This window comes from Sylvia atricapilla, chromosome 14 (assembly GCF_009819655.1).
Source record: "Sylvia atricapilla isolate bSylAtr1 chromosome 14, bSylAtr1.pri, whole genome shotgun sequence".
NCBI classification, from domain to species: domain Eukaryota; kingdom Metazoa; phylum Chordata; class Aves; order Passeriformes; family Sylviidae; genus Sylvia; species Sylvia atricapilla.
In genome coordinates, this window is record NC_089153.1 from 18,090,529 (window position 1) to 18,118,228 (window position 27,700).

Consider the following 27,700-nt stretch of genomic DNA (forward strand, 5'->3'; position numbering starts at 1 on the left):
ATGACGAGTGCTGTCAGCGCCATGGGCTGAGGTGCAGCGCCGACTCGTGTGGATGATGCTCCCCTTTTAGTCATGACTGCCAACGTCACTGGAAAGGGCACGGACTCTTTTTTACCATCTTACAGAGGGAACAGGAATTCTTGAAGTAAAGACAAGGAGCAAATTCAAAATTCCTGGTGACTTAAAAATCAGAGAGTTGCTGACGGAGAAGCACAGTGATGGCTCAGGCCCAAACCCTACAGAAACCTTTTCTTTCCTGTTTTACATTTGGCTCTTGGTGCGTTTTATCTTTCACATCCAGATCTACATGTCTGTGTAACAGAGCCTAAAACTGAGCAAACCTGTTTAAAAAGCATCTCCCAAACTCTTTCAACCACTTTTACCACCCTTCAGAACACAATTTCACTTCACTTTAACTGGCCTCTGACACAGTGGAAGCAAAGAACAAATACGAAACCACTCCTCCCCGCACGAACAGGAAGAAAAGCACGTCGTAGGTTTGTTTATTGACACAAACTCAGCCACAGAAACTTGTGTCATATTCTCAGAAGGCCAAGCACGGAGTAGCACCCCAGCTACTGTACGCCCTGTATGACGTGGGCATTGTATGTAATTTCCAAGGCATTTTTAAGTCAACTTTATTGAATTATCCAGTAGAGTGCCGTAATTACTTTTGTCAACACTGTTAAGCAATTACAGATACAATTTCTGCTACAACATGCACACACAGTAGGTTATTACCTGCTTTTATTTCCACTTGGCAAACCATGTCACACACTCAAGACTATAAAGATGTTTCACCACATCCCTCCTGCTGCCCACACCCGGCCTTTACAGGCAATTCTCACCTCGGGGGTTTGGGCTCCTTTGTGGTGTGCTTTTTTCCCCCCCCATGATACTTACAGCTCTTGCCTTCTTTCTCTCTGCTGGGCTCCTGGTATGATTTTATGCACTTTCCTCTGTCCTCTCCCCTCCCTGTCAGCTGAAGGAAGCTCTATTCCTTCCTCGCTGAACCTCGCGCTGTTTCCTGGCCACATTGTTCGTCTCTGCCTCTTTGTGTATTTTCTCTTCCTGAGCAGCACTGGGAGCCCCTCCCAATTAAACTCCATCTGTAAACTTCATTAATGGGCTGTTTACCCCTCTCACACAACCACCAGGACAGGGACAGACAGACCCTGAGTCCTGCACACATCCCTCTTCTCCGAGAGCATCTCCCGTGTCTCCGGGGCTGAACTCACTGCAAGTGTCCAACAGGAGCAGCTCCAACATCCTTTCTGAAAAGTATTAAAAACCCTTCTGCTGGGAAACTCTTTTTTTCCTGAATTACAATGCCACGACAGCTCAGATCAAACATTTTAACTATGGTCATTACTCAAGATTTACTGAATGGAGTATATACTGGATTCAGAGCTGCAACAGGTTTTGAAGTCATCTGAAGACTTCCAGTAAGAGAGCTAGAGTATTCCTAATGGAAAAATTACTGGATGTTTGCTACTGAGATATGGGAAAGGCAGAATTCACTGCAGGCTGGGCTTGGAAGGTGAGCTCACTCTACTCAGCACCTGAAGAAAACAGGTGTTTAATTCAGTTTTTAGAGTATTTATTAGTCCCTAAGTCCTTATCTCCTTACATAAGCATAATTACACAGGAGGTGAGAGAACAGGTACGGCCTCAGTTTCCCATATTGTTGATGAAATCAAACAATATAAAAATACCAAAAAATGTTTTTTGAGCTGCAGCTAGGACAGGTTTCAAAGGTATGGGCACCTGAAAAGAGACTATCAGAGACAAAAATCTGACAAAGCTAAATGCAGAATAGGTTAGGAAAAAATGAAAGTTCATCTGCCAATTCCTTCAACCTGTCAGACGATCAGTCAATCTAACAATCCCACCTTTTAAAAACATTAACATAAAGCAAAGGAGAAAAAAAAAAATCTATTTCAATCAGACATTAGGAGAAGACCTCACTGGTACAACTTCATTTACCTCAGTCTCAGCTTTATAATCAGCTTTTTCAGCAGCAAGTACCAGAGGCACAAACCAAAGCAGCACTGAGCCTCCCAGGGTGCAGACCCCATACAGGTGCAATCACACACACCAAACAAGCTTTTAACTCCAAATAACAGGCGGTGCTGACATACAGAAAGCCTTCAGTTTTCTAATGAAAAGCACACGGAGGTGCTTTTATCTAAAACACAACATCCTGGTTTAAACAAGTATTGCTTTACCAGTACAATAACTTCAACTGCTGCTGCATCTTGGAGAGACACTGATCCTATGGCTCAGCCAGCTCCAAGGCTGGGATGAGGTTCCTTTTGACAAAAGCTTTTCTACCCTTGGAAAGCTTCTCTCAGATTCGTGGGGCTTTAGAGAAATTAACCTCGAAACAAACAATCTTTAGGAAACAGCAAAGGGGTTAATCTTGCCTTATTTTTAACAGTGGTTCACAGCGAAGCAGCACGTGAGAGTCCAGACACGTCAGCACAGCCAGGGCTCCAAAGGCAGAGGCTGGGACCAGCCTGGCTCCCCAGCACAGGGCTCCCCAGCACAGGGCTCCCCCCCAGGCTCTGAACAGCCCCCCGAAGCTGCACCTACCCCAGGAGTATTTTTAAGGTGCAATAAATACATGTATGACCAAAGCCTCGCTGTATTTCCAGGCTAAAATCTGTCCCACGATGTCTGAACTCTCTTCTGTCACCTCCATGTTCTGCCTGAGAACCACCCAACAAAGGTCCCACTGACCAACAGGAACAACCCCAGCTCTGACTGATCCTCTGTGTGGAGAGGGCTCTGCTGAAAGGCACAGATAATCCCTGTTGGGACAGGGACTCACCTGGCACAGGTGTGTGGCTGCAGGTGCAGCAGGACCCAGTGGAGAGAAATAACAATTATTTCCAATTGACATTCTGGAGTCCAGCAGACAGGAATCAGCTCTGCTGGCCTTTCCTGGCAGGGAAGGAGCCCCTGGCTTTTCTGGAGTCATCCCACTGCTTTAGGGAGCCTTCCCACTGCCCCTCCCAGGAGGAAAAGGAGCTGCTGGTTTTTATGGAGTCACCCCACCACACATGGGGCTTTTCCTTTCCACCCCGCCGAGGGAAGCTGCCAGCACCCAGCCTACTCGTGGCAGGGTAATGAAGGCTCTGGCTCAGAGACAAACCAGGTGAAAAGTTAAGACAACATCGGGATCATGCAGGATGCATGCAGTCATAACATTTCAGTGTCTCAACGACCAAGCTGTAAAGTATGATGAAGACTATTAACAAATAAATCACCACCACAGAAAACAAAACAAAACAAAAAAGAACGAACACATCCTAAGAATAAAATATTAAAGAAAAATCCAGGGTTAATTTTGCCCCCCCCCAAATAATTTAATCTAGCTTCAGGAGCCAAAAGAGGTGCTAAGTTTAGAAGTATGGCTATAATGAACACTTACCTGGCAATACAGAGAAACGTTGAACAGCAAAGAACAATCCAAGCCTGTCTCTCCTCCCCACTGCCTCATGGAGAAAACTGAAGTATGGATAATTATGCTTTTAAATTTGAATCCTCAGCACATCTGAATTTCGATGAGATTAACCAATGCCTGAATATAAATTATCATCAAACTGACAGGAAGGAATGTCTTCAGTTTTGTATTTTTTTTATTTGTGATGCTGAACACGCTATCATTATCTACAGCTTTTCCTACCTGTAATACAGATCCCCCTCTTACCCCTACTCTGCATGTGGGACCTATGGTTGGTTCTGGAAGAAAAACCCAGGAAACATCATGAGAGAAACAGAGTAAATGACTACATGACAAGAGCAGACCCACTAACTTCCACTACTGCAGCTACTTCTCAGTATTCCAGAAGCTGTGGTGCTTCAAAAAGCATGGAAAAGTGACAACTTAACCCCATTTTGCCCTGCAACAACCCATAAGGAAATGGCAGATCCAGGTAAAAGGCTGAGCCCCTCACCTCAGCTGGCGATGAGCAGGTCAGCCTCTCCAAGGAGACAAGGATAAGTGTTTCCCTGGATTGCTTATTCTTGCAAATTCAATCACAAATCCTGCAGCATCTGTCACTTCTCCTTCAGCTTCACTTAAGGGCTGACAATTAAGAGAATCTGTCTTTTCTCTGAAAATCTGTTCTGGGCTGAGAAATGTATGTGCAGAAGAGCTGAAGAACAAAGCAGCACTTCTGATTTTAACCAGGGAGAGAAAATGTGCTTTAACTGCTACACAAAGGCAAGAAAAAGAAAACATTATTCCTCCCAGCTCCTGGATTCTTCAGCCTGGGATAACGTATGGATGGGTTTGGAAGGAGCTGCCCAGGGAGGTCTGGAGTCCCCATCCCTGGAGGTGGCACTCAGTGCTCTGGGCTGGGGACAAGGTGGGGACTGGGCACAGTTTGGACTCCATGGAGTTGGGGGGGTCTTTTCCCACCTCAGTCATTCTGGGATTCTGTGATCTGCACGACCTTTTCCCAAAAATTTCCTTCCAAATTGCCCAAGCCCCAGTATCTGAGGAGCTCTTTCCCCAATTTTAATATTTAGGCCAGGAAAGCAATTTAATTGGAGAATAAAAATTGTAAGTTTTGTATTTGAAAGGAAATTACCAACTAAATCACATGATTAGGCTGAGCCTCCAACCACGACCTGGTAGTCTTTTTAAGCTTTGTAAGACAAACTTGGAATATTTCATGGACTTTGATGAAGCAAGGACCAAACTCCACAGCTCAGTGCTAACTCCAGGTGACAAATCCCAGCTCCACGATGCAGCAGGTTACTACCTGAGGGGAGTACCTGTGGCTGTGTTCACCTGCACAGCCCTACGTGTACGGGCAGATATTTCCCAATATCCAGTGTCTTATGGGAATGTAATGTGTTGAGATGCCCGGAGCCCTGCAGGGACTGCACATGGCAGCCTGGCAGAGGGCTCATTACAGCCTAACTGCAGGCAGGAATGTGCTCCCAAGACATGGAATAAACCCACGTTACTGCTCTCCTGCTCAGTACCAGCCTCCTCCTTCCCCCTGCGAGAGCCACCCCAGAGTGCTGCAAAGTCAGAAATAACCAAATTCATTCCTCCCAGACTCACTTTTTCTGCTTGGCATTTTTTAATAACACCACCAAGTAAAAAAACAGTTTTATAAATATCACAGGGACTGTCATTTACAGAAAGCAAAGCCTGGAGAAGATCAGAGAAACCACCAAGTAGTCTCAATGTGATGATGGAGACGGGAAATGGACTTGATAGGCTTTAAAGTGCTCAAATGGAAAATTAATAAGGAAGAAAACCATTCAAAATACTCAAAACCAGTTTCCACTAAGTATTATTGCTTTCAAAACCAGCCTTTAAACTCAGTCCTGAATTATAATATGAAAAGAATGTTTTCACACACTTTTTAAAGGCAAGCTCCCCCACGCCTTTGGTGTGTAAAATAAGCATTTTACTTGACATTTGTTGGAGGCAGCTGGAGAAGAAGGTGGCTCCTACCATCAGCCTTCACTCTCCCGCAAGCCTCCGCTCTTTTGAGTTCCCAAGATACAGAAGGTTGGCTCTCTCCTCAGACTTTCTGCAGCCTCTCCAGAAGCTCAGGAGACACAGCCATGTGTTCCACCCCTGACCTTCCCCCAGCTCTGTACCACAGGCAGGGGAGACTGCACGTGTGCTGAGGCTGCTCTGGCACCCCAAGGAGGCAAAACCAGCCCAGAAGTTGCCAGAAATGCAACTGCTATTGCAAAAGAGCATTACGTGGACAGAGACAACAGATCAGAGGAAGAGATAAAGTGAAGTTGGAAATAAGCTCTGCAGAATAGGTAAATTAACCCCAAGATCACCTGTGCTGCTGTTCCAGTCCCATTGCCAAGGCACCCTCTGATTTCTTTTTGACCTCACACCAGAGCCAAGAGGAGAGATGATACCTAAGACTGCTGTGTGAGAAACTATTACTGAGAGGTTCCCTGTAAAAGCAGATTCACTCCACCACCCAATGATAATTCCTTGGTCTGTGTCACACTGGTGAAAGGACAGAATCATTTAAACTGGGGGAGAGCTCCAAGGTCACTGATCCAAGCTCTCCCCAGCGCCCACCCTGCCCCAGCCCAGAGCACTGAGTGCCACCTCCAGGGATGAGGACTCCAAACCTCCCTGGGCAGCCCCTTCCAAACCTGCCCATACATTCTCCCAGGCTGAAGAACCCATGAGCTGGAGGCAATAATACACACATCGTGTTGGTGCCCTTGAAAAATTCCTCCTCTGGTCGAAGAAGGGAGCCACAACCATGAGCCTTGATTCATGTGCTGAGGCTTTCCCAGCAGAAGGGTTTTGTTTTGGAGCTTCTGAGCACATTTTGAGGGGACAAGGAAAGGGATGCAGGAAAGGAAACAGATTTCCTGGCACATCTTTAGTCTAATACCCAGCAAAAAGATCAATTACAGGCATGCATTCAGCCTAATTATTCTCCAGCTTACAGCACAGACATTTTAAATTCCACATTACAGAAACACCATCACTCAAATATTGGAAGAAAACAAGTCACAGGGGTTCAAAACACCAGGGTACTGTGGCCAGGTATGTCCCAGGGTGCTTCAGGTCATGTTCTGAGCTGCCTTCCCCACCCTGGAGTTGAAAACATGCAGAAAACACCCTTGTGAAAGGGGATTTTCCAAGCAGAGGAAGCTCAGCCTCAGGACACTGCCTGTGGTCAGGTCAGGGCACTGCCCTTCGAGGGCACCCAACACCTCCCTGGGGGCACCCACAGCTGCCACAGACAATGCAGGCCCCAACCAGGGAGAGAAAATCAGTGTCAAACTCCCCCACAAAGAAAAAATTAAAAAAAAAAGATGAATTTCAAGCCCAGCCTGGCATTTGCATGACTGTTTCTTGAGGGCTTCTAAGCAAACTCAAAAGTTCTCTCCCACATTGCCTGAGCCCCAACATCTGAGGAGCTCTCTCCCTAATTTCAATATTTAGGCCAGGAAAGCAATTTAATTGGAGAAAAAAAAGTTTTATTTTTTGTCTTTGAAAGGAAAGGAAATGACCAAGCAAACAGGCATTCTTCTGGGGCTGAAAGCAAGTCCCGAGCTGCCGGCGGCCGGGGCCAGCTGGCCAGCAGCCCACGTACAGTACGTGTTTACTTGTTGTCTAACCACTGATAACTCCGCAGTGCATCCACAAATCCAAGAAAGGACCGAGTTTTCTGGTCAGAGAGAAAGGAAGAACAAAGCAGTCCACAATAAAAATACCCACTGCTGATGGCTACTGCACTGGCTTCTGAATATAGACTGTGAATAAAGAATCCAGTATCAAATTAAAACTCACATGCATCAAACTGGGAAGAGCATTTAGATACAAGCAGGAATTACATTATTAGAGAGAATTTATATAGATTATTAGAATGCTGCTGTATGTACATGCCCCATGTAAAACTCCTGCTCCTTGACAAGCACAAGCACAGAGCACATGCAAACCCGGAGCAGACACACAACAGAGATGTTTGCTTCCTTCCAAGAGCTCTCAGATATTCAAGACTAAAGTTTAATCTTGTGATCCAAGTGAAAAACCCTGCTGATGGGGGCTGGCAAATCTGCCAAAAGACCTACAGTGTACACAAACACTGCCACGGGTCCTTCACCACCCACAGCACTTGGCAGTCACAGTCCCGGTGTCCAGCCTCAGCAGCCGTGTGCCAGGGGGAGCTGGAGCCTTGGCACGGCTTCGGGCAGTGCCCCTGGCCCTCACAAACACAGAGCAGTTTGTCTTCCTTTGCAGTCATTAAAGCACGAAGCTTTGGGCCCAAGCCCCTCGCTGACCCCAGCTCTCAGCCCCAGGAGCCCACGGCCAGGAGGGGCTCTGCCAGCAGCACCCCAGCACCAGCCCTGGGCTCTGACCCACGCCGCTGTCCCCTGCAGGGCTCCGTGCAGGGCTCCGTGCAGGGCTCCGTGCAGGGCTCCGTGCAGGGCTCCGTGCAGGGCTCCGTGCAGGGCCAGCAGAAGGTGTCTGGTCCCTCCTGCCCACAGCAGCAGGTGCTGTGATGCCGCCAGCCCCAGCTCCTCCCGCTCCGTGATTCCGGCGGCACGGGCTGCAGCAGCGCTGATAAGGAGCTGGCAGGGGACAGCGGCCGGGCGCTTTACGTGGACAGTTACAAACCCCGTGGTTTGCTAAGGAAAGGACTCGCTCCTCGGCCATCTCTCACAACCAGACACCCTAATCTCGTCCCACAGGCTGGGACTGACCAACAGCCTTCCAACCTGTGACTCTAAGTGTTTGCCTTACATTTGCATGTCTACCCCGAGACAAAATGGGTGTGCTACTTCTCTAAAAATATTAGCCATCAAATACAGGCGTTCTGTATGAGCCTTCTAATCTAAGTAAATACACGTTTCATAACAGAAAATTTAAAATGTTCTTGCATACGGTAAGTGATATAATCACAGCTGGTAATTTAACAGAAAAAGGCATCACCAGGATGAAGAAGCAGTTTTCATTGGCCAAAAGGCTTCACCAAGAGAATTCCAACATGCCTGTCCTGTCAAATGCAAACCCAGACACTGCTTATTTATCAAAGGCAACTGCACAAGCCAGACTGACCGGCATGAAAACTGAAATCTGGACTGGCAAAACGTTACTTAGGAGACAAAAGGTGCTTTCCTTTTTTTGCACAGGCCTGGGGAAAGGCTTTACACTGACAGAGGGAAGGGTTAGATGAGATTTTGGGTGAGGCCCTGGCACAGGTGCCCAGAGAATCTGTGGCTGCCCCTGGATCCCTGGCAGTGCCCAAGGCCAGGCTGGACAGGGACTGGAGCACCTGGGGCAGTGGGAGGTGTCCCTGCCACGGCTGGGGTGGCACTGGGTGGGCTTTGAGGTCCTTTCCAACCCAAGCTATTCTGTGATCCTTCACTGTGCCAGCAATAATAAAAAAAGGAAGTAGAGACTTCACCAACTCAGGGATCCAAAATAAAAGGTGAATGTGTCAGTGTTGGAGTGCTAAAAAACTATAATCAAATATTTGACTCCAATTTTTGAGACAAAGGATGGTAACAGACACAGCCCCTACCCAAACAGCAGCAGCTTGGTGAGCATGATGCTGCAAAGGCATTAATGGAGGCAGGTGACAACTAAGACACCTCCAAAAAGATAGTAACAGCATTCTGCAGTTCCTCTGTGAATGGAAAATTACAGCAGCAAACCAAGAGGTCTGGTTTGAGCAGGTCCAAAGAGTCCAAAGAAATTCAAGTGCTCAGGCCAAGAGACAGGCTGTGAGAAGGAACATCTCAGGCAGTCCAGGGCAGGGAGAACAATGGAACTGCTCTTCCTTGAGAAACTGCTCCAGTGTGCAGTGACACAGCTCTGCTCTTCCCCTTCTGTGCACAGACTGTGGCATCCTACAGCAAGGACACCAGTGCCTGCAGAGTGACTGAGACCAAAGAAATACTGCTGTTGAAGTGATCTGAAAGCCCTGCCTGCCTGAGCTCCAGAAATAAGAGCAGAGCTGCGTGCCCTGGAGCAGAGCAGCAGCCCTGGAGGATGGAGCCATTAGCTGCTCCCAGCCTGGTCTCACCAGCACAAAAAGGTCTCCAAAACACTGGAGAAGCCAATAATTGTCATTTTAACACAAGGTCTCCCAGAGCAGCGTCTCATCATCAGCTTGTTTGTATTACTGTTAATTTTCACATGTTGTGCGAGGCTCAGCCCAAGCAATTAATGCTCTGCAGTATGTGCACGATGACTTTCTACTGGAAAGAATTAGAAAGCCCCTCAGGGCAGAAAGACGCAAAGGATTCCCAACACCATTCCCGGCTCCGGCATCGAGAACAGCTTTATCCACTAAAACTACAATTCTGGGAAAACTCGGAGAGCTTTGTCATCACCCTGGGAAACGTACAGCAGTAACACAATGTACTGCACACACGGAGAGGGGCTGAGCAGGGACCTGCCCCTCCAGACCCCAGCCACAGCCTCTTCCAAACCAGCCCAGAGCCAGCTCCTTCCCTGCAGCCCAATTTCTCACCTTGGAAACCCCTCGCATTTAATGCGCCTTCCAAACGAGGAGTCTGAAGCACCACGGCACATTGTTAACACAGCAACAGCAAATATAATCACCTTCCCTGGGAAAAATGATTAGAGAGAGCAGAGCACTGAGTTCTATCCTTGGCAGTTAAAAAAGAAAGAAAAATAAGCTACTGGAATGGCTAGAACATGGTCAAGTCCTCATTTCTCTTGAGCAATTAAAGTTCTTCCTTGCTGTGTTTGTAAAAAATACTTTGAAAGACTACATTTAAGTCACAAAATTGTATCAATTCTATTAAATTGATATTTATTCTATTTACTACAATCTCCTTGCAGCTAAACTAGAGAAAAAAATTGGGTTTTGCCAAACTGGGATCTAGCTGCTTTTGGTGGCACATCTGTGGTAACAGCACAGGAGGGCAAAGAACATTCCTGAGTGCTGGGACAGCAATCCAGACCTGTGGGGACAACGGGGACAGCCAGGGAAACTACTGACAGTAATAGGTGTGACAGAGTAACCCATCCTCATAACAGAAGATTTTAATTTCCTCAATGCCTCTGGAACGATGACTGCAGCATGAAAGAAGGGAAGGATGCCTTTCAAGCCCCCAGGATTCTCCCCAGGCAGCATCTGGAAGAGCCTGTTTCCTATAACCACCTTGATTTAGTTGAAATTTTAAAGGCAAAATGAATATGAAATTTAACACATGGGGTGAGGGAATACACACACAAACTTGTGAATATCCCAGTATCAAAAAGGAGGAAAGGAAGAAGTGTTGTGCAGGAAGACATAAGCACCCTGGATTTGCCACTGTCCCCGCTCCATTCTGGCTGTTCATCTGCTGGCATCTGGGGACAATTTCTCAAGCACTGGAGCCAAAACCATCCACAGAAGTTCTCTGGTAGGCAGCGAGGACCCCCTGGAGCCTGCTCAGGGGCAGGCAGCAGGGAAGGGCAGAGCTGGGATGGGAGCACACCAGGGCTCACCGAGCACAGCCACAGCTCCTCCTCATCCCTCCTGGTGACCAACACCATCCTCCAGCTGCACACCGAGCTCAGGGTGGCCCAGGATGATCAGTGCCAGCCAGAACCCCTCCCCGAGCCCCAGCTGCCAGCTCTGAGCTCCATCCTGTGCAAGCAATGAGTGGCTAACACTCCTGAGGCTCACAGCCCCACGTTTCCCAGCTGGAGCTCCCTCTCCACTGGGCTCGGAGCTCACACAGCTCTCCAGCCCAGTGCTCAGCACCCGAAACAGCTCAGGCTCAGTAACCCAGAAACCTCTGGGCACACTCCCTCCCCAGCCCAGCACTGACCCACAGGGAGCAGCAGAGACTCCTCAGCCCCAGCAGCCACCCCAAATCCTGCCCCACGTCTGCCCAGCTCTCCAGCCCACAGAAGAACTGCTCTTCCAGCTCCACCACAGCCTGGGGGGTTGCTGGGTTCTGTCCTCTGAAATGGCCTCTGTGTCAAAGTCTTAAAGGAAGGAGAAAAAGCCATTCCAATCAATTCAGGTGGACTGGATTCCCAGCTCAGTGACAGCCCCAGAGGAGGCCAGGACACGGGATGAGGGGATGTTTTCCTTCCAGGAGCAAGGACAGCTCTTTCGCAAGAGCCTCCTCGTGCTCAGTGACCTTACAGGTTTACAGCCTCTCCCTCTGCCAAGGAGCTGGGCTCCCAACCCACCCTGCCCCAGGTCCCAGGCAGCTCCAGCTCCTCCAGGAGCCTGTCACAGTGCTGGTTCCCCGCAGACAACATCTCTGAGGGCTGGCAGCTCCTCCAGGCCTGCTGGGAAAAGCCACCCTGGCCCTGCAGTGCTGCCATGGGGCTCTCCCTGGCCAGGTGGAGGGGCACAGACCATGTGGCAGCAGCCCCAGCGGGCTCTGGCCATCCCTTCCTGCCACCTCCCACCCCGGCTGGGCTTGCAGAGCTGTCCACCAGGTCAAAACAGAATGGCTTGGATGTTTTTGATAAAAGCTGCATCTGCAAGTTTTGCTCTTCCCGTGGAGTTTCGGGCTGCCCTTGTCACCCCCATTTCATTTTGAAATGAGGACAGTTTTAAGATGTCCACGCCTTGAAATGCCGCACGCAGGAAGCCAGCGCTGGTAGCACTTATGAATACTTGGAAAGATTCAGAGAGCTGAATGCTGCATTTCCTTTAAAGCTCTTCCTCGGTTCCGAGGCTGGGGTCAGCCAGGAATAGAAACCCAGTCACTTCCTCCTCCCCACTGGTATGCCGGGCTTTGATCTGCAACACGGAACGAGCCCAGGCACAAAAATAAGTGGACTTCGAAACCTCCAGATTGTTATTTAATAAAAGATCAGATGTCCCAACCTTTAACGTGTTAAAAGAGTCTTTAAAGATTTATCTTTAAAGTGATAAAGTAAGTCCAAGCTCATTTGTCAAACCAGTTGCTCTGGTTGGAAAGTAGCTGTCAAGTATCTCGATGACTCAGGATGTTGTCGTGCAGGCATCCTGATATTAGCTGCTCCCTTCAGTAAGAGCTGGAAAAGGAATGCTCTGCTACTCATAGGACAGAATTCCAAGTACTCGGGTTCTTACAACACTTACATTTTAGCTGAGGGAGTTTCAGCACTAGATTTTTTTTATCAAATCATGCACAGAACTTGCAAATCACCTGGCACTGCATGAGAACAGACTTGTCTTCTCCAGCTACGGAAACCAAGTCAGCACAGAACTCGTCAGATGGGTTTTGTTAAAAAAGAAGGTGTCAGGGAAGCTTCCTTTTCAGTTCAGAAAATGGCAGATGTGTGGGGCTCAGCAGAAACACGTGTCCAGGAAGGGCAGAATTCAGAAAGCAACACGAAAATGAAACCGAGGGAACTCAGGGCACAGCAGGACTCGGACCCGACACCAGAGAACTTCCCTCGCAGTCAGGGCAGCCAAGGGACCTCTCAAAGGCCTGGGCTGGGCTGGGCCAAAGTAGGTCAGAGGAAAAGCCTTTGCTGAAATATGGATTAAAGCAGCAGTGCTGTTCCAGCTGGGAGAGCCTACCTCTGATCCAGGATCATGGCTACGCTTTGTGCTGCTTCAAATAACAGCAGAAATTTAACCTTCGGTTTTCTTTTAAATCTGAAGCTTATCAGGATTGTCTGGTCAAAGCAAGTCACCCCAAAAGCATTACAAGTCTTCCTTTCCCCCCCCCAAACAGGATTACATCACTTACTAATCAAAAGGCAAAGATCTAAGATCACCCTCTACAAACTGATTTCAATCCATGTCTGGAATTCCCAGCAAGATACTGAACACAACCTGGACGTGGCACTCATTGGGCTGGTGACAAGGTGGGGATTGGGCACAGCTTGGCATCAGTGGTCCAGGAGGGCTTCTCCAACCAAAATGGTTCTGTTTGGAAATGACTTTTTAATAAGAGTAATTCTGCCCAGGTCTGGGGAATGCCAAAGGCCACTCCAGTGCCATCACTGGGGTCACTGCCAACGCTTACCTGGAGGCAGTGCATCCCCCAGTATGCTCTTTTCTCACTAAACATGTATTATCTTATTAAAACTAAGGTGTGAAGTGAAATTAAATTCCATACATCTTCAGCATCCCAAAACTACTCTGCACATGAAGTTTAAGAATTCTAATTTTTAAAGCTGCTTTAAAAGTCTGCTTTCAGATACAACTGTTTTTCTCATATTGGCTTATATTCTAATCTAGCCCATGTTTTAAGAGAACCAAGATGCAGAGTCCTTTATTGGGAAAAAAAAGTCCAATTATACCTACACTCACATGGGGACAGCACAATTGATTTGGGAGCAATTCATATGGAACACAAGATTAACAGAAATTCAACAGGCAAAATAAGCCATCAAAGGCCCTGGCAGCAAAAGCAGCCCACAGAAAAGAAATACAAGAGAGAAAACAACAGCTGAGTAGCAAGAAACTGAAATCCACATGAAGCTGTCAAGGCTGCCAGTTCTTCTCTTTATTTAGTTTTGGTTTTTGTTTTTGAAGTTAACAAGCCTGGACTGCATTCTTGCACAACAAATGCACACGTGCATGCAGAACAAGCACGTTTTCAGCATGGATTTATTCAAAACCTTTGCTGATGGCTTTAGGAAGTTATTGCTTCAGAAAGGTAACAGAAACTCTTGGGGAAAAAAAACCAAGCAAGAGGAAAAAGGAATGTGAGTACACAGCACTGGACAGCGTGCCTGTGGATAGGTGGTTTGGTTTCAAATACATCACTCTGAATTTACAGCATCCGACCAACCAAAAAGCTACCAAAATCATGAACAAAATGTAGAGTTTAGTACATTACAGCTGTTCTCACAGCCCCCGTTTGTAAGTGATGGGGGAGATGCCCCAGCCCTTCCCTGGCAGCACATCCCTGGGGACATCACCCTCCTGCACAGCCCCACTGGGACATCAGTGGGGACATCACCCTCCTGCACAGCTACAATAGGACATCACCTTCCTGCACAGCCCCAATGGGGACATCAGTGTGGACATCACCCTCCTGCACAGCCCCACTGGGGACATCCCTGGGGACATCACCCTCCTGCACAGCCCCACTGGGGACATCACCCTCCTGCACAGCCCCACTGGGGACATCACCCTCCTGCACAGCCCCACTGGGGACATCCCTGGGGACATCACCCTCCTGCACAGCCCCACTGGGGACATCACCCTCCTGCACAGCCCCACTGGGGACATCAGTGGGGACATCACCCTCCTGCACAGCCCCACTGGGGACATCACCCTCCTGCACAGCCCCACTGGGGACATCAGTGGGGACATCACCCTCCTGCACAGCTCCAATGGGGACATCCCTGGGGACATCACCCTCCTGCACAGCCCCACTGGGGACATCAGTGGGACATCACCCTCCTGCACAGCCCCACTGGGGACATCAGTGGGGACATCACCCTCCTGCACAGCCCCAATGGGGACATCACCCTCCTGCACAGCCCCACTGGGGACATCAGTGGGACATCACCCTCCTGCACAGCCCTCCTCTCCGAGGTGTTGGGATGAGTGACAAACAGCACAGCAGCAGCTCAGCCCAGCTCCCCCTGCCCACCCCAGCACCCCGAGGGGCTCCCGCCGCACCCCGAGGGGCTCCTGCCCCACCCCAGGGGCTCCTGCCCCACCCCGAGGGGCTCCTGCCCCACCCCGAGGGGCTCCTGCCCCACCCCGAGGGGCTCCTGCCCCACCCCGAGGGGCTCCTGCCGCACCCCGAGGGGCTCCCGCCCCACCCCGAGGGGCTCCCGCCCCACCCCGAGGGGCTCCCGCCCCACCCCGAGGGGCTCCTGCCCCCTGGCCATGCCCCACAGTCACCCGGTGGCTCCGTGGTGTCGGATGGGCTCTGGCAGCACAGCCCTGGCACAGCTCCTCGGCCACGCCGAGCCCTCCCAGAGCCTGTTCCTACATCCCTACCCACCACCGCACCTTGGAGCAGGTTCTCTGAGCCGTGACAGCCAAACTGAACCACAGCAGCTGCTCTTTTCTGTCAGACTGCAGACTCCTGGCTCAGCGCAGAGTGGATCTGCTGGAGCTGGGCAATCACAATCCCTGCAGACCCCAAACCTCAGCGTGGTGCTCTCCAAGCAGGCTGTGAGGGCAGGGGAAGGCAAGCAGACACCACACAGGCTCTGGAGAGCTGCCAGGGGGCTGAAGGCCAAAGCAAGGCCAGGTGCACACACCCCACAAACAGCCAGGCCCTTCCCAGTGTCCAGCTGGGAGGGACAGATCCATGGAAACCCTCCCCTGTCACACCCAATTCACGCAGCTGGAAAGGAGCTGTGTGTGTGGCTGCAGGATTCTCATCCAAGACCAAAACCTCATTTTCTAAAAATTCCCCAGAATTTCCAACCCCAGATACGGTGTTTTCACATCCCTCTCCCCAGTGAGAGGCAGCAAAGACACTGTGACAAAGAGGTCACCCACCCTGCAGCCCCTCTTCTGCATGAGAAGTGCCAGCAGGAACAGGCATTCAAACATCCAGGGACAGCAACACACACCAAAAAGCCCCAAATCACCCCTGCAAAGGTCCTGGTAAGAGAAGACTGAAGCCCCTGTTGCACCCAGAAGTGCACCACAAGAGATATTCTGGCTAAGGACAATGACAGGATCTTTCCCAGGTCTCCTGGAAAAATGAAAAGCAAGCCAGGGAGCTGTGAAATCACTTCCATCATTTGCTTCTTGAATACAGACTTCCCTGATATTTCATGATTTGCTCCTCCTTGACTCTACAGCACATTGCTGAGTTTCCCAGGCAGTATTTTGAGATGAACTACGCATTTGCGCCATCATTTCTTTATAAAAAGTCCCATCCTGAGCAATACTTGCTAACTTTAAACTCAGCTACGCGAATAAAAGCAACGAGAAATAAGAAGTATCTGAATAAAGCAACACAAGAGTAAATGGCGCCCTGCTGCTCACAAGTTTCATATTAAATCTTGTGTGACCGTGGTGCAGAAATTTGATGATCTCCAGCTGTTTTCTGACACACAGTAACTGTACAAACATATTACAAATAGTATGAAGAATGTATTACTGTAAAATCCAATATGAAACTCGTTTTCTTTACTAAATTACAGTAGCAGTGAACTGAATTCAAGAAAGACATGATCATTACTTCAGAATTCCTTCCTCAACAGTACTTTTGCCTTTGCAAGCTCACAAAACCCGAGATATTTGATCAAAAAAAGGAAGTTGTGCATGATATTGGCACTCCCACAGCAAAGTATCAGCAGTCTGTGAGATATTAATTTCCAAAATACATGAGGATTGTCATTTTCTAGCAAGATTTAGCAAGGACTGGGAGCTCCAGAGGTAGAACTGGAATCTGGAGGTTTAGGGTGACCCTGTGGCACTGGCTGGATTGGAAAGGCAGTGGGCTGCTACAGAAACATTCTCCACACACCGTGTCAAGATGACTTCTGAAGAGCACAATTTCCTCCAGAAACCCACACAATTGTGGTGATTATTGATTTAAGGCACCAGGATTAGAGAACTCTACATGATATCCTGGGTAAGTAACAGCGTGTCCTGGAGCCTGGGCTCGCCTCTCACACAGGGGCAGTGAGAGAACCTGACCTCAGCTCCATCCCCTGCAACCCAAACCCAGCTCAGGCTCGGCTCCCGGGGCCAGAGGAGCTGCAGCTGCTCCTCCTGCCCCTGCCAGACCCCTCTGGGACACGGAGGTGACACAGCCGGCAGGACAGGCCACGGGACAGGCAGAAAGCCCTCTGCCAGGGTGTTTTATGGCTCTAGCTCAAGCACTACAGGCATGGCCCCAGCACAGGGACACACTGCCTCATCCAGGGCTGGAATCCCAGCAGGAATCAGCACGGCAGAGGTCCGTGGGAGCTGAGTCAGGCACAACATCTCCCGTGGAGGGAAGGTGAGGAAAGGAGGAAACCCCCAGGAGAGACACAGCCATTGTGCTGAACTGCCCTCCCAGCCCAAATCTGCACTTCTGGGGACACAGATACTGGTTATCCGTGGGGACACCCCACAGCTGCTGGTTCTCCTGCCCACAGGCAGCCAGAGCTGCATGGTCAGAGCATCCCAGGTGCCCCTCAAGTCTGGGGGACAAGTGCTCCAAGCCACGGAGACCCTCTGCTGACATCCCTCTGCAGGAAACCAGCAATGCCACAATGGTCACACCCTCACATATGGCCAGAGAAACTGGGGATTCTGGGTTTGCTTTTTTCCCACAGATAGCCTGAAAGAGCTGCTCCCGAGTCAGAGCCAAGACAATGAGATGAAATTATTCTTTTTTTGCGTGTGTCATCTATTCCAGCTGTACTGGTTCACTCCTGTCCCAGGGGGATGAGGCCAAACACAGACAGCATCTGACCAGTATTTCCAGAACCCAGCTCTGAGAACAGGATTAACTCCCGGTCTGCTCTGTGAGAGCCTTGGCTATTTAAGCTCAGGCTGTGTTTTAAAAGGGCATCAGTGCATCTCACACTTCAGTGCCTGTTACAAATGGTTATCAATGAATCTCATACTGCAGCGAATCAGCCAGAAAATCCCTGGGATGAGAACAATAACCTGTACATGCAACAGTGCCACACATTAATTCTTCAGTAAATAAGATTAAAATCTGTGTATACTTGAGACTCTGGGAGACAAAGGCTGGGAAACCAAAGAGAGCTTAACCCAAACTCCTGGGTCTGGTGCACAGCACTCAGCACATCCAAGTGTCCTTCCCAGAAACCACCTTGTTACACACACTCCTTCTGTGCTCCTGAGTTCCCAGCTGATCACCTCATAAAGGCATTTCCAAGTTCATTTCTCTACACCAGACGTGGCACTCGCAGTTATTTCAACAGCAGAAGCTCCAGGTAATTTTAACCACGGCTCTACAAAGCTTTTCCCACAGCTTGTAACTTGGACTGCAAACAGGATTTTATTGGGATGTTGTTTTCCTCAAGGCTGATGCCACGGGGACCATTCACAGGATGCATACAAGACACTACAGCAGCACCCTGGGGTGGGACAGCAGCTCAGGCAGGCTTCAACTACCCCAAAAACGAATGGAACCCCAAAGCAACGGCTTTGGGAGCAGGAAAGTTACCACCACACTCAGCAGTGCCTATAAAACTGGACCCAGGAAGACAGGAGGACTTGGGAGCCTTTAAAGTGCAGAAATAATTCCAGTTTGCAGTTGCATACAGACAGAATATGCACCAGTTGTTCATTTCCAGAACGAGCAGCAAAAATCAAAGGAAGAAGGCAAATTTGCTTCCCTCAAGATAAATTGCTCTCACTGTAAAAGAAATCTTTAGCATGGTAAATATACAATGTAGGAGTTTGATAATACCTGTGTTTCACATTTCTGAGAAGATTTGTGAGTAGGACTCATTCCTTAAGGACTTATTCCACAGCTCTGCCTTTGCTGGCAGCAGGAGAGTAACAACAGGTTTAACCATGGAGATAAATTTTAAAAAATGGTATGGACAACAAAACTATGGTTGCTTTACAAGCCAGAATTAAGTTTAAAATAGAGATCACTGTAGGGAGAAAAAAAATTGCTGAAGTTAACCATTTGGACTGGATTTACAACAGCCTCCTTGGCTATGAGCTCGATGGAAGGATCAGCCAAAACTGGGAAACGTGGATCACATCTTCCATGACCTCTTATTTATCTAGTTACCTTTCCCCAGCGCCTTAGAGCACGTTCTGCAGGACATTCCTGATCCATCCCTTTCTGCCAGAACAACTGGGCTCTTCAGCCGTGTACTCCCAGAGCCCAAGGCCCAAGCACAGTATTACATTAAGCTGACAAATCACAACACAGACTACTGGAACCCTGAGCGCTCCAAACACCACGCCTGGGTTTTATATCAAAATAGAATTATTAAAAAAAGCCCCGAATCCGGATGTCCCATACATTATGCACTGCTGAGTCAGGCAGCACTTAGAGCACTGCCTCCAGCCCTGCCAAGCCACCGGCCTTGGCCAGCCGCCGAGGGAAACAAAGCGGCAAGACAAACGGACAACTGACCTTTACCACTGCTGGCAAACAAGCCCTTTTTTTTATTCCCCCCCTCTTCCTTCTCACACAGCACCTGAGCCCAGGGAGAATCCCAGTTAAGGAGTTAAGGGCACAAGGGGAACTTTTGGCAGCAAGGCTTTGGACTGCGACCGACCCGGAGAAACTTTTTCTCCTTGCAGCCTCTCCTCCTCTTTAATGGCTTCTCTCAGCTCTTGCCCTTTCTTAAACTTCCTTAATGAGCCTTATCCCCCACAAGCTTAAGTACTAGGAATGATTTCAGCTGTAATAAGAGAAGCCCTAACAGCGCCAGTGGGGCCCAGTTTCTGTGAATTCTGGCTGTAGGAGCAAACCCTGCACTGCTGGGCTGCTCCTTCACTCCCCCCACAACAAGCCACATCTCCAGGAAGCCGGAGCAATAGGAGCTGAGCAAAGGATTTAATGTATATACCATGCAAGAGCCCCACGAGCGTGTGTTGCTAAAGCCATTTCCTTGAAATGGAACGGTTTTCCCTGGGTTTGTGTAATAAATCACAGGAACATCCCACTGGAGACAGCCAGCAAACCCTCCAACTCTTCGGTGAAGCACTGCAGCGCGATTTGCTCCTCTTCCAGCTGCTGTCTCACTGCCATTAAGGAAAATCTAAGGTAAAATGCCTGTTACTTTACTTTCTCCTCCCTTTTATCCTGCCCACCTTCTTCTTTCACTGCGTTCGGTTGAAAGGGAGACCCCAGAGGCCCCCCCAAAGCCTCCCTGCTGCTCAGATCTGGGGTCTGAGGAGCTGCAGCTCCGTGTTTCAGCAGCTCAGCACAAGCCCCAGCTGGTTCTTCCACCACCAGCAGCTTATCGATTATTGCCAATTCACCCTCATTAATCAAACTCCTGAAGTTTGCATCCTTGTTAACTTCTGGATCCCTCTGCAGCTCACTGCAATTGATTGGTTTTCTTGGGCCTGATTATTACTTGTCTCATTAAAGCCAAGCACGCTGGGCTACCTGGAGGAGCAAACCCACTCAGAAATGGCACATCAATTCCAGCCTGAGGGGAGAGAAAGGGACATTCTGGGTTTCCCATTAAACAGGCAGATTAAATACAACCTGAACACCAGGGCTGAATTGCAGCCTGTGTTCAATCTACAATTAGTAAGTTATCAGCAGACAAATAATTCTACCAACATCAAGAAGTATTTCCTCCTGGAACCTGAAGCTTCTCAAAATCCCAGCCTCCACCTCTCACATTTAGTACCTAAAAAAAAAAAAAACCAGACCACGGGAACCTGGCAAGAGAGTCCTTCCTTTGTTTCTAAAACAAATGCCAATTTTGTTAAGTCTTCGGCAAGAAAAACAAACAAATCCACAATACATCACCTTAAACTAACCCAGTTTAGACCAAATACTTCTGGCAAGGCTCAAGAAGAAAGAAAATTCTTGTTTCAAACCCAAGGTTCATTAATACCTCAAACACTGTAAAAGGAAGATGGAATTGCCTGAATGTTCTAGAATAAAATAATAAAGCAAACCTAAACAATGCTGTTTTTAGAACTGAACTCTGTAGTTGAAGTATATAAAAATCCTTGGGAAGTAAGAACAGCTTCCACAAAGCTGTGAATAACGAGTTTTTATGCAAAGCCCAACTAAGAGCCACCTCGAAATTCTTTACACATTCCATAAAGGAAAAAAAAAAAAAAAAAAAAAAAAAAAAGAAGAAATCCATTATCTTACGGCAAAAAGGAAGCAATAAAATATAAGATGACCTTGCAGGAAGCCAGGCCGTCAGTGCTGGAGCCCCAGGGTGGATAACCCCGGGCACTGGGGCAGGCAGCTGGGGCTGGGATGCTCCGGGACGTTCCCTGCGCTGTCCCAAACTGCTTCAGACAGCCCAGAACATCTCCTCCTGTCCTCCAGGAGCAGCTCTGCTCACACACAGCCCAGGAGAGCTCCAGGATCACAGCCAGGACACCAGGGCACACATCCCGGCTCACCCAGCCCCATGCGTGCCACACCTCCTCGGAATTATCCCCAAAAGTGACATTCCCATTAACTCGGGGCAATCTGCCTGTTTAAATGTCCCTGAAATCCTCCCGACGCAGAAACACTTCTTGCTTTGACGCAGAGTTTATGATTATTATTAAAGATACAGTGAGCGCAGAGGAAATAAACTCCCCCCAAAATCCCCGTGAAACAAACTGAACACAACGTGGAATTAAACTAATTATGCAAAAGATCAGCAGGAAGCATTTCCACTCTGTCGAAATAAATGGAAAGACATGCTCAATATTCACGTATCAAGGTGGAATCTAGCCACAGATTTTGATTTTCTTTTCTGTATCTCTTACATTACAAATTGCTTTAAACACTACTAAGAAAAAAACCAAAAACCCCCACATTTACAACAGGAATCAAAATCTGTGAAAGAAATCGAGAACGGAAGCAAGCTGAAAGTTGTCTTCCTGAAACAAAGACGAAATCCTCACCCGCTTCATTCCAGCCATGGGAAAATGGAGCAAATATTGCACAGGGACAGCCCGGGACTGGCAGGAACACCCTGGGGATCCAAGTGTCAGCACAGCGATAAAACCCAGAACGCTAAAGCATATCCTTCACCAAAAGCCTACAAACACCAGCTTTCTGTAGAGGCACTCGCAGGGCTGTTTCCTACCAGATTTTACAAAATCCCTCTCCTCGGTGGAGGCCACACGCTGCTCGTGCAAGGAGCTGCTGGACACAGAGCAGCTGGGGGAGACACAACGGGGTGTTCCCCTGGAATGGGAACAGCTCCTGTGTTCCTGCAGCACAGCCCAGCTGCCCCAGAGCTGCCCCCAGAGCTGCCCCCAGAGCTGCCCCCAGAGCTGCCCCCAGAGCTGCCCCCAGAGCTGCCCCCAGAGCTGCCCCCAGAGCTGCCCCCAGAGCTGCCCCCAGAGCTGCCCCCAGAGCTGCCCCAGCCACGCTGCTCCTCCTGCAACAGCTGCACCTCTGCATGACTCGAGGAAACACAACCACCAGTGGCCACAGGTAGGAACCAGCTCCCCACGCTGCCCTCCCAGCAGCCCTTCGACTCAGGAGTTAAATTCCAGGTGTGTTTAAGTCTGACTGCAAATATCCTTATCTCTCCAAAGGGCAGTTATTGAACAAGCTGCCGAGTGTTTCCCACTCGGAATCTTCTTGTCCATGTAAGGTAAATGTGATACCGAGCACAGCAAAAACTCCAGTTCAGCTTAAATGTGATTCTAGAAATTTACCCAGCAACCAAGTTATTTTTGTGCATAACATTTAAGTAATGCTAGGAAGAGAAAAAAAAGCCCACGGTGATTGATCCTCTAACCCCTGGGAGCGAAGGAGCTTTTCTATACATTTAAATACTTCCTTCCATACTGCCTGTGCATGGATCCTGCGACCACATGCTCCATTCTCCCTCTAGGCCATACCTTGGAAGTTTGTATTTTTATTTATTTACTTTTTACAGCCTGCCAGCTCCCCTCCCCTTTTCTTCCTTTTAATACCAATAATTGAATAGTTGCTTAAAGCTGCTGTTGTACTGTGGGATAAACATTCCCCAGTGATGTCTAATCAGCCACACATACCAAATGGAAAATGGGAAAGAAAAGGAAAAAAAAAGCCCGAGCAACAAACCAGCATGCATGGAGCTGTGCTAAACACACTCGTAGCGTTTTAATCAAGAGCAACAAAAACTAATTACCTTGAATAGCCATTAGAGAAAGCAGGTCTGCCAGAGAGGTTGAGCGTTCCCAGCGGAGCCAAAGCCTCGTCCCCCGATCCCTGGCACCTATTCCAATTTTCTGACCCGGCAGGAAGAGATGGAATGATATTAAAAATTGGTTTCTGATCCTGCTGCTGAGAGAGAGACGCAGTATTTAAATCATAGTGGTACATCTGTCCCCCAGAGGTGCTGACTCCGTGGATGGAGATGGCCGAGACTTTCGTACCCAGCAGGTTCGACCCGGAGAAGTTGGCCTGGCAGTAGAGAGGGCCCATGTTTTCCTGCTTGATGCCGGGAGTACACAGTTCAATGAAGTCTTCCTTTTCTGTTTTCACTTGAGCCATTGGCATTTTGGAACTGGGTAAAAGGTCGCCGCGGTCATTAATTTTAGGTTTAGTGTCAGATAAAAGGGGAGGCTTGCAGTCCTCGCCGAGACTCCCTTCCAGCAGAAAGGCGTCGTCCGCGGATATGGGGGACAGCAAGCCACCCTCATCCAGCAACGGGTCCAGCCGCCACGGGCTCCCGTTGGGCTCCTTGCCCGGCGACACCGGCGGCAATTCCAAATCCTGGAGGATATCCAGGGCGCTTTGGTCTTCAGAGAACAGCTTCAAGTTGCCGCCGTTGGAGCCCACCTGGCCCTGGACCGCAGCCCCCGGCTCGGCAGGGACGCCGCGCCCGGCCATGCCCGGGAAATCCGCCTCCAGCGGCGCCTCAGAAGACGCGGTTCCCTTGGCGTCCTCGGCCAGGCTCGAGGACTTGTTCAGGCTGGCAATGCTTTCCTCCAGGAGCCTGAAGTCCGTCTCTCCAGAAGAGATGCCGATTTGGCCCTGGTGCGAAAATCCAAGGTCGTTTCCCATCACTTTTGCGTCTGTTTCACCCATGTACAGTCCCATCGAGAGCGACACTGCCTTGGAAAGGTCCGGCTGAGGCACATTGTTTCCTAATCCTTTCGGAAAGTCGGCCAAAGCAGGTTGCTGACTGGAATCCGACTGACAAGATGCAGGGAGAGGGGATGTAGACACAGGGGCTTGGACAGTAGCTCCACCCCTGAAGGGTGGATGGAAGTCCATCACGATCCCTCCTTTGGTACTGATGAGTGCATTTTTCCTGGTTTCGTCTTGATCCGACGGGTTAAGCAATTCTTTGGAATCCATTACTTTATCATTAACTACAAAAAGATGAGAAGCAGTCAAAGTCAGCACGGCAAGGGCACATTAATAACAGCTTCAAAATAAAAAGTCTAAATGCTTCGCCTGGCGAACGCGGCTCAGCTGCTCAGAGAGCGAAGGCACGGCACACCACGCTCTGGGCTGACACGTGCCACGTCTCTCCAACACACTGCGCTTGTTTGCAGGGGGGTTTGGGTTTTGTTTTCTGTCTAGCGAGGAGGAAGTACGTATTTTACAGCTTTGCTAAATGTGGATGAAGGGGTAAGTCTGCCTGCACACAACTCCAGCTACAGCACATGACACCTCTGCACGCACTCTCCGGCTCTTCACCCACGCCTGCACAAAGGAACTGTAAAAACTGCTAAAGGACCCGGTTTACAAATTCCGCCAGGTAAATTCTGGTATTTAACTACACCTTGAGCGGGGGAAAAGGACGTTTGGCACCTTTCCCAGGCAGCTGTCCCCTGGCAGAGCAGGTCCGGAGCTCCCAGGGGCGGCACCTCCGCGGTTTGGCATTCCCCAGGACTCAACTACCCACCACAAAACACAGCGCTGGCCACCTTCGCACCAGATCGGCCCTAAAACCCACCCACCCACCTCGCAGCGAACCCCGCACAACTCTTTAAACACATCTCAACTTTATAAATAAAACCTGCCTATAAACGAAGCAGGATTTTTTTATTAGCTTCCAGCACTCTACACATCCACGGCTACTCCGCAAACACCACCCGGCACAGCGAAAACAAACCTCGTAACTTTCAGACGTCTGTATTTTGCTACGTGTCTTTTTCAGCGGAGAGCATAAATATTGGGAGAAAACATCGTAAATTCTTCCCGCAAACTTCCGACAAGGCTGTCCGGCCCTGGCCCGGCGGCGGGCAGTGCGGCAGTCCGGGGGACAGTGTCCCCGAGCCCCGCGACACACGGGGACATGGACACACGGGGACACGGGCACCGCGACACACGGCCGCGGCCCCGCCGCTATTTCTGCGGGCAAAGTTAAGGCTGCCAGCGACTCAAAGGCCCCACGTGTAAAAAAACCTTAAGGTGGCCCGGGCCGGCTCGCCCCGGGCGGGAGCGGCTCAGCGCCAGGAGCCCCCCGGCAGCTCTCCGAGGGGATCCCGGGGGTTTTGCCCGCGGTGCCGGGGGAATGCAGCCCCGGGGAGCCGCAGCCGGCCACGGCCCGCACCGGGAGCGGGGCAGCCCCCGGCCGCTGCCTGCTTAAGGTGGACACCCGAAAGCCACCGGAAAAAATACAACTGTCTACCTCCAGCGCTGCCGCCTTCCTTTTTAACACCAAGGGGAGGGAAAAGGTACTTATTTCATTTGACAATTTCCCCCAACGCCCCCAAAAAAATCCCCACAAGGCAGCGAATCATCCAGCGTAGGAAACGTGTCAAAAAATCAGCTGCGAGAGCCTGCCCAAAGGGCGGAAAACGCCGCAGATACTTCAAACCGCCGGGTCGCAATAAAAATCGCCTTCGCGAAGTACAGTTTTCAGAGCAATGTGTCGGGACCTGTTGAGCCGTCTGCTGGCACACCCACTCGTGCAGAACCGGCCCCGCTCGGGGCTCGGCCGCGCTCCCCGCCCGCTCCCCGGGGACACCGACAGCGGGGCCCGGCCGGGGGTCGCCGCTCCCGCTGCTGTCCGGGCCCGGGCAGCGCCGGGGGAGGCTGTGCCGTGCTGTGCCGGGCTGTGCTGGGCTGGGTTAGGCTGGGCTGTGCCGTGCTGGGCTATGCTGGGCTGGGTTAGGCTGGGGTGTGCCGTGCTGTGCCGTGCTGGGTTAGGCTGGGCTAGGCTGGGCTATGCTGTGCCGTGCTGGGCTCCCCCCGCCGCCCCGGGCGTTCCTGCGGGGACCGCCGCTGCCGCCCCTCCTGCCGAGTTCCCGGGGAGAAGCGCAGCCCCCGCGGGCCCCCCGCCGGCCTTACCTCGTCCTGGGGAGGGCGCTGGGGCTCCTTCAGCCGCCCAGGGCCATGGCGGCCCGCGGCGGGGGCGGCGGCCGGCGGCGGGATCAACAGCCGCCCCTCAGGGGCCGCGGCGGCACCGCTCTCCCCGCTGCCGACAGCGCTCCGGCCGCCGCCGCCGCTCCTCCCGCGGGCCCCGGAGCCGGAGCCGTCCCCGGCCGCCGCCGCGGCGCCCCCTCCGTTAATTAGCGCTAATTGCCCGCGCGGATCCCGGCCCCCCCCGCCGCGCCGCCCGCCCCGTCCCTCGGCCGGGAGCGCCGCGCTCGGCGGTTCTGCCCCCGCCACAAAATGGAGGACGGCGGCGGCGCCTCCCCGTCCCCTCCCTCCGCCTCCGCCTCCCGACGCGCTGAGGGAGTGGAGACGGCCGGGGCCGGGGCCGCCGCTCCGCGCCCCGGACAGCCTCGCCTCGGCCGGGCCCGGGGCCAGCCCAGCCACGGGGAACGGTGCGACCTGTTGGCCGAGCCGGGAAAGTGCAGCCGGGCCCGGGCACAGCGGGCAGGGACCGCCCGGCAGGGCACAATGGACAGGGCAGGGCAGAGCGGGCAGGACAGAGTGGACAGGGCAGAATGGACAGGACAGAGCAGAATGGACAGGGCAGAGGGAGTAGAGTGGGCAGAGTGGACAGGGCAGAACGGACAGGGAAGAACGGGCAGAGTGGACAGGGCAGGGCAGAATGGACAGGGCAGAGTGGACAGGGAAGAACGGGCAGAGTGGACAGGGCAGAATGGACAGGGCAGAATAGGTACAGTGGACAGGACAGGGCAGAAGGGGCAGAGCAGAATGGGCAGGGCAGAAGGGGCAGTGCAGGGCAGAATGGGCAGAGTGGACAGGGCAGAAGGGGCAGGGCACAGCAGAGTGGACAGGGCAGAATAGGTAGAGTGGACAGGACAGGGCAGGGCAGAGTGGACAGGGCAGAACGGACAGGACAGGGCAGAACAGACAAGGAAGAACGGGCAGAGTGGACAGGGCAGGGCAGAATGGACAGGGCAGAATGGGCAGAGTGGACAGGACAGGGCAGAATAGGTAGAGTGGACAGGACAGGGCAGGGTGGACAGGACAGGGTAAAATGGACAGGGCAGGGCAGAGCAGCGCACGGGGAGATGCCCCCGCTCAGCCCTGGCGAGGCACAGCTGGATGCAGCCCGTGTCCAGCTCCGGGCTCTGCTCTATGGGCGAGACAAGGAGCTACTGGAGAGGGTGCAGCGGAGGCTACGGAGATGTCGAGGGCTCCGGAGCATGTTTCTGATGGATGAGGGACTCTAAGAGCTGGGCTGAATTGGTTAGTCTGGAGAGGGGATGCCATCAATCCACACAAACATCTAAGGGCTGGCAGGGGATGGTGCCAGACCCTGCTCAGTGGTGCCAGACACAGGACAGGGAGC

At 50.9% G+C, this 27,700-nt stretch overlaps 1 protein-coding gene across 2 annotated transcripts in view; it reads right to left on the minus strand.

Annotated features, from left to right (window-relative positions):
- The window catches only part of NR3C1 (nuclear receptor subfamily 3 group C member 1), a 62,128-nt gene extending 35,511 nt beyond the window's left edge, over positions 1 to 26,617 (minus strand). The window contains exons 1-2 of one of the 2 annotated variants that reach the window (XM_066329437.1): positions 26,284 to 26,617; positions 23,165 to 24,353 (exon numbers count right to left, since the gene is read on the minus strand). In XM_066329437.1, coding sequence (XP_066185534.1) covers positions 23,165 to 24,339 — 1,175 coding nt within the window. In that variant the 5' untranslated portion in view covers positions 24,340 to 24,353; positions 26,284 to 26,617. Of the gene's footprint in view, positions 1 to 23,164; positions 24,354 to 25,102; positions 25,208 to 26,283 lie in introns of those variants that run through there. The other variant, XM_066329438.1, reaches the window with a different exon arrangement.
- Positions 26,618 to 27,700: the final 1,083 nt, after the last annotated feature.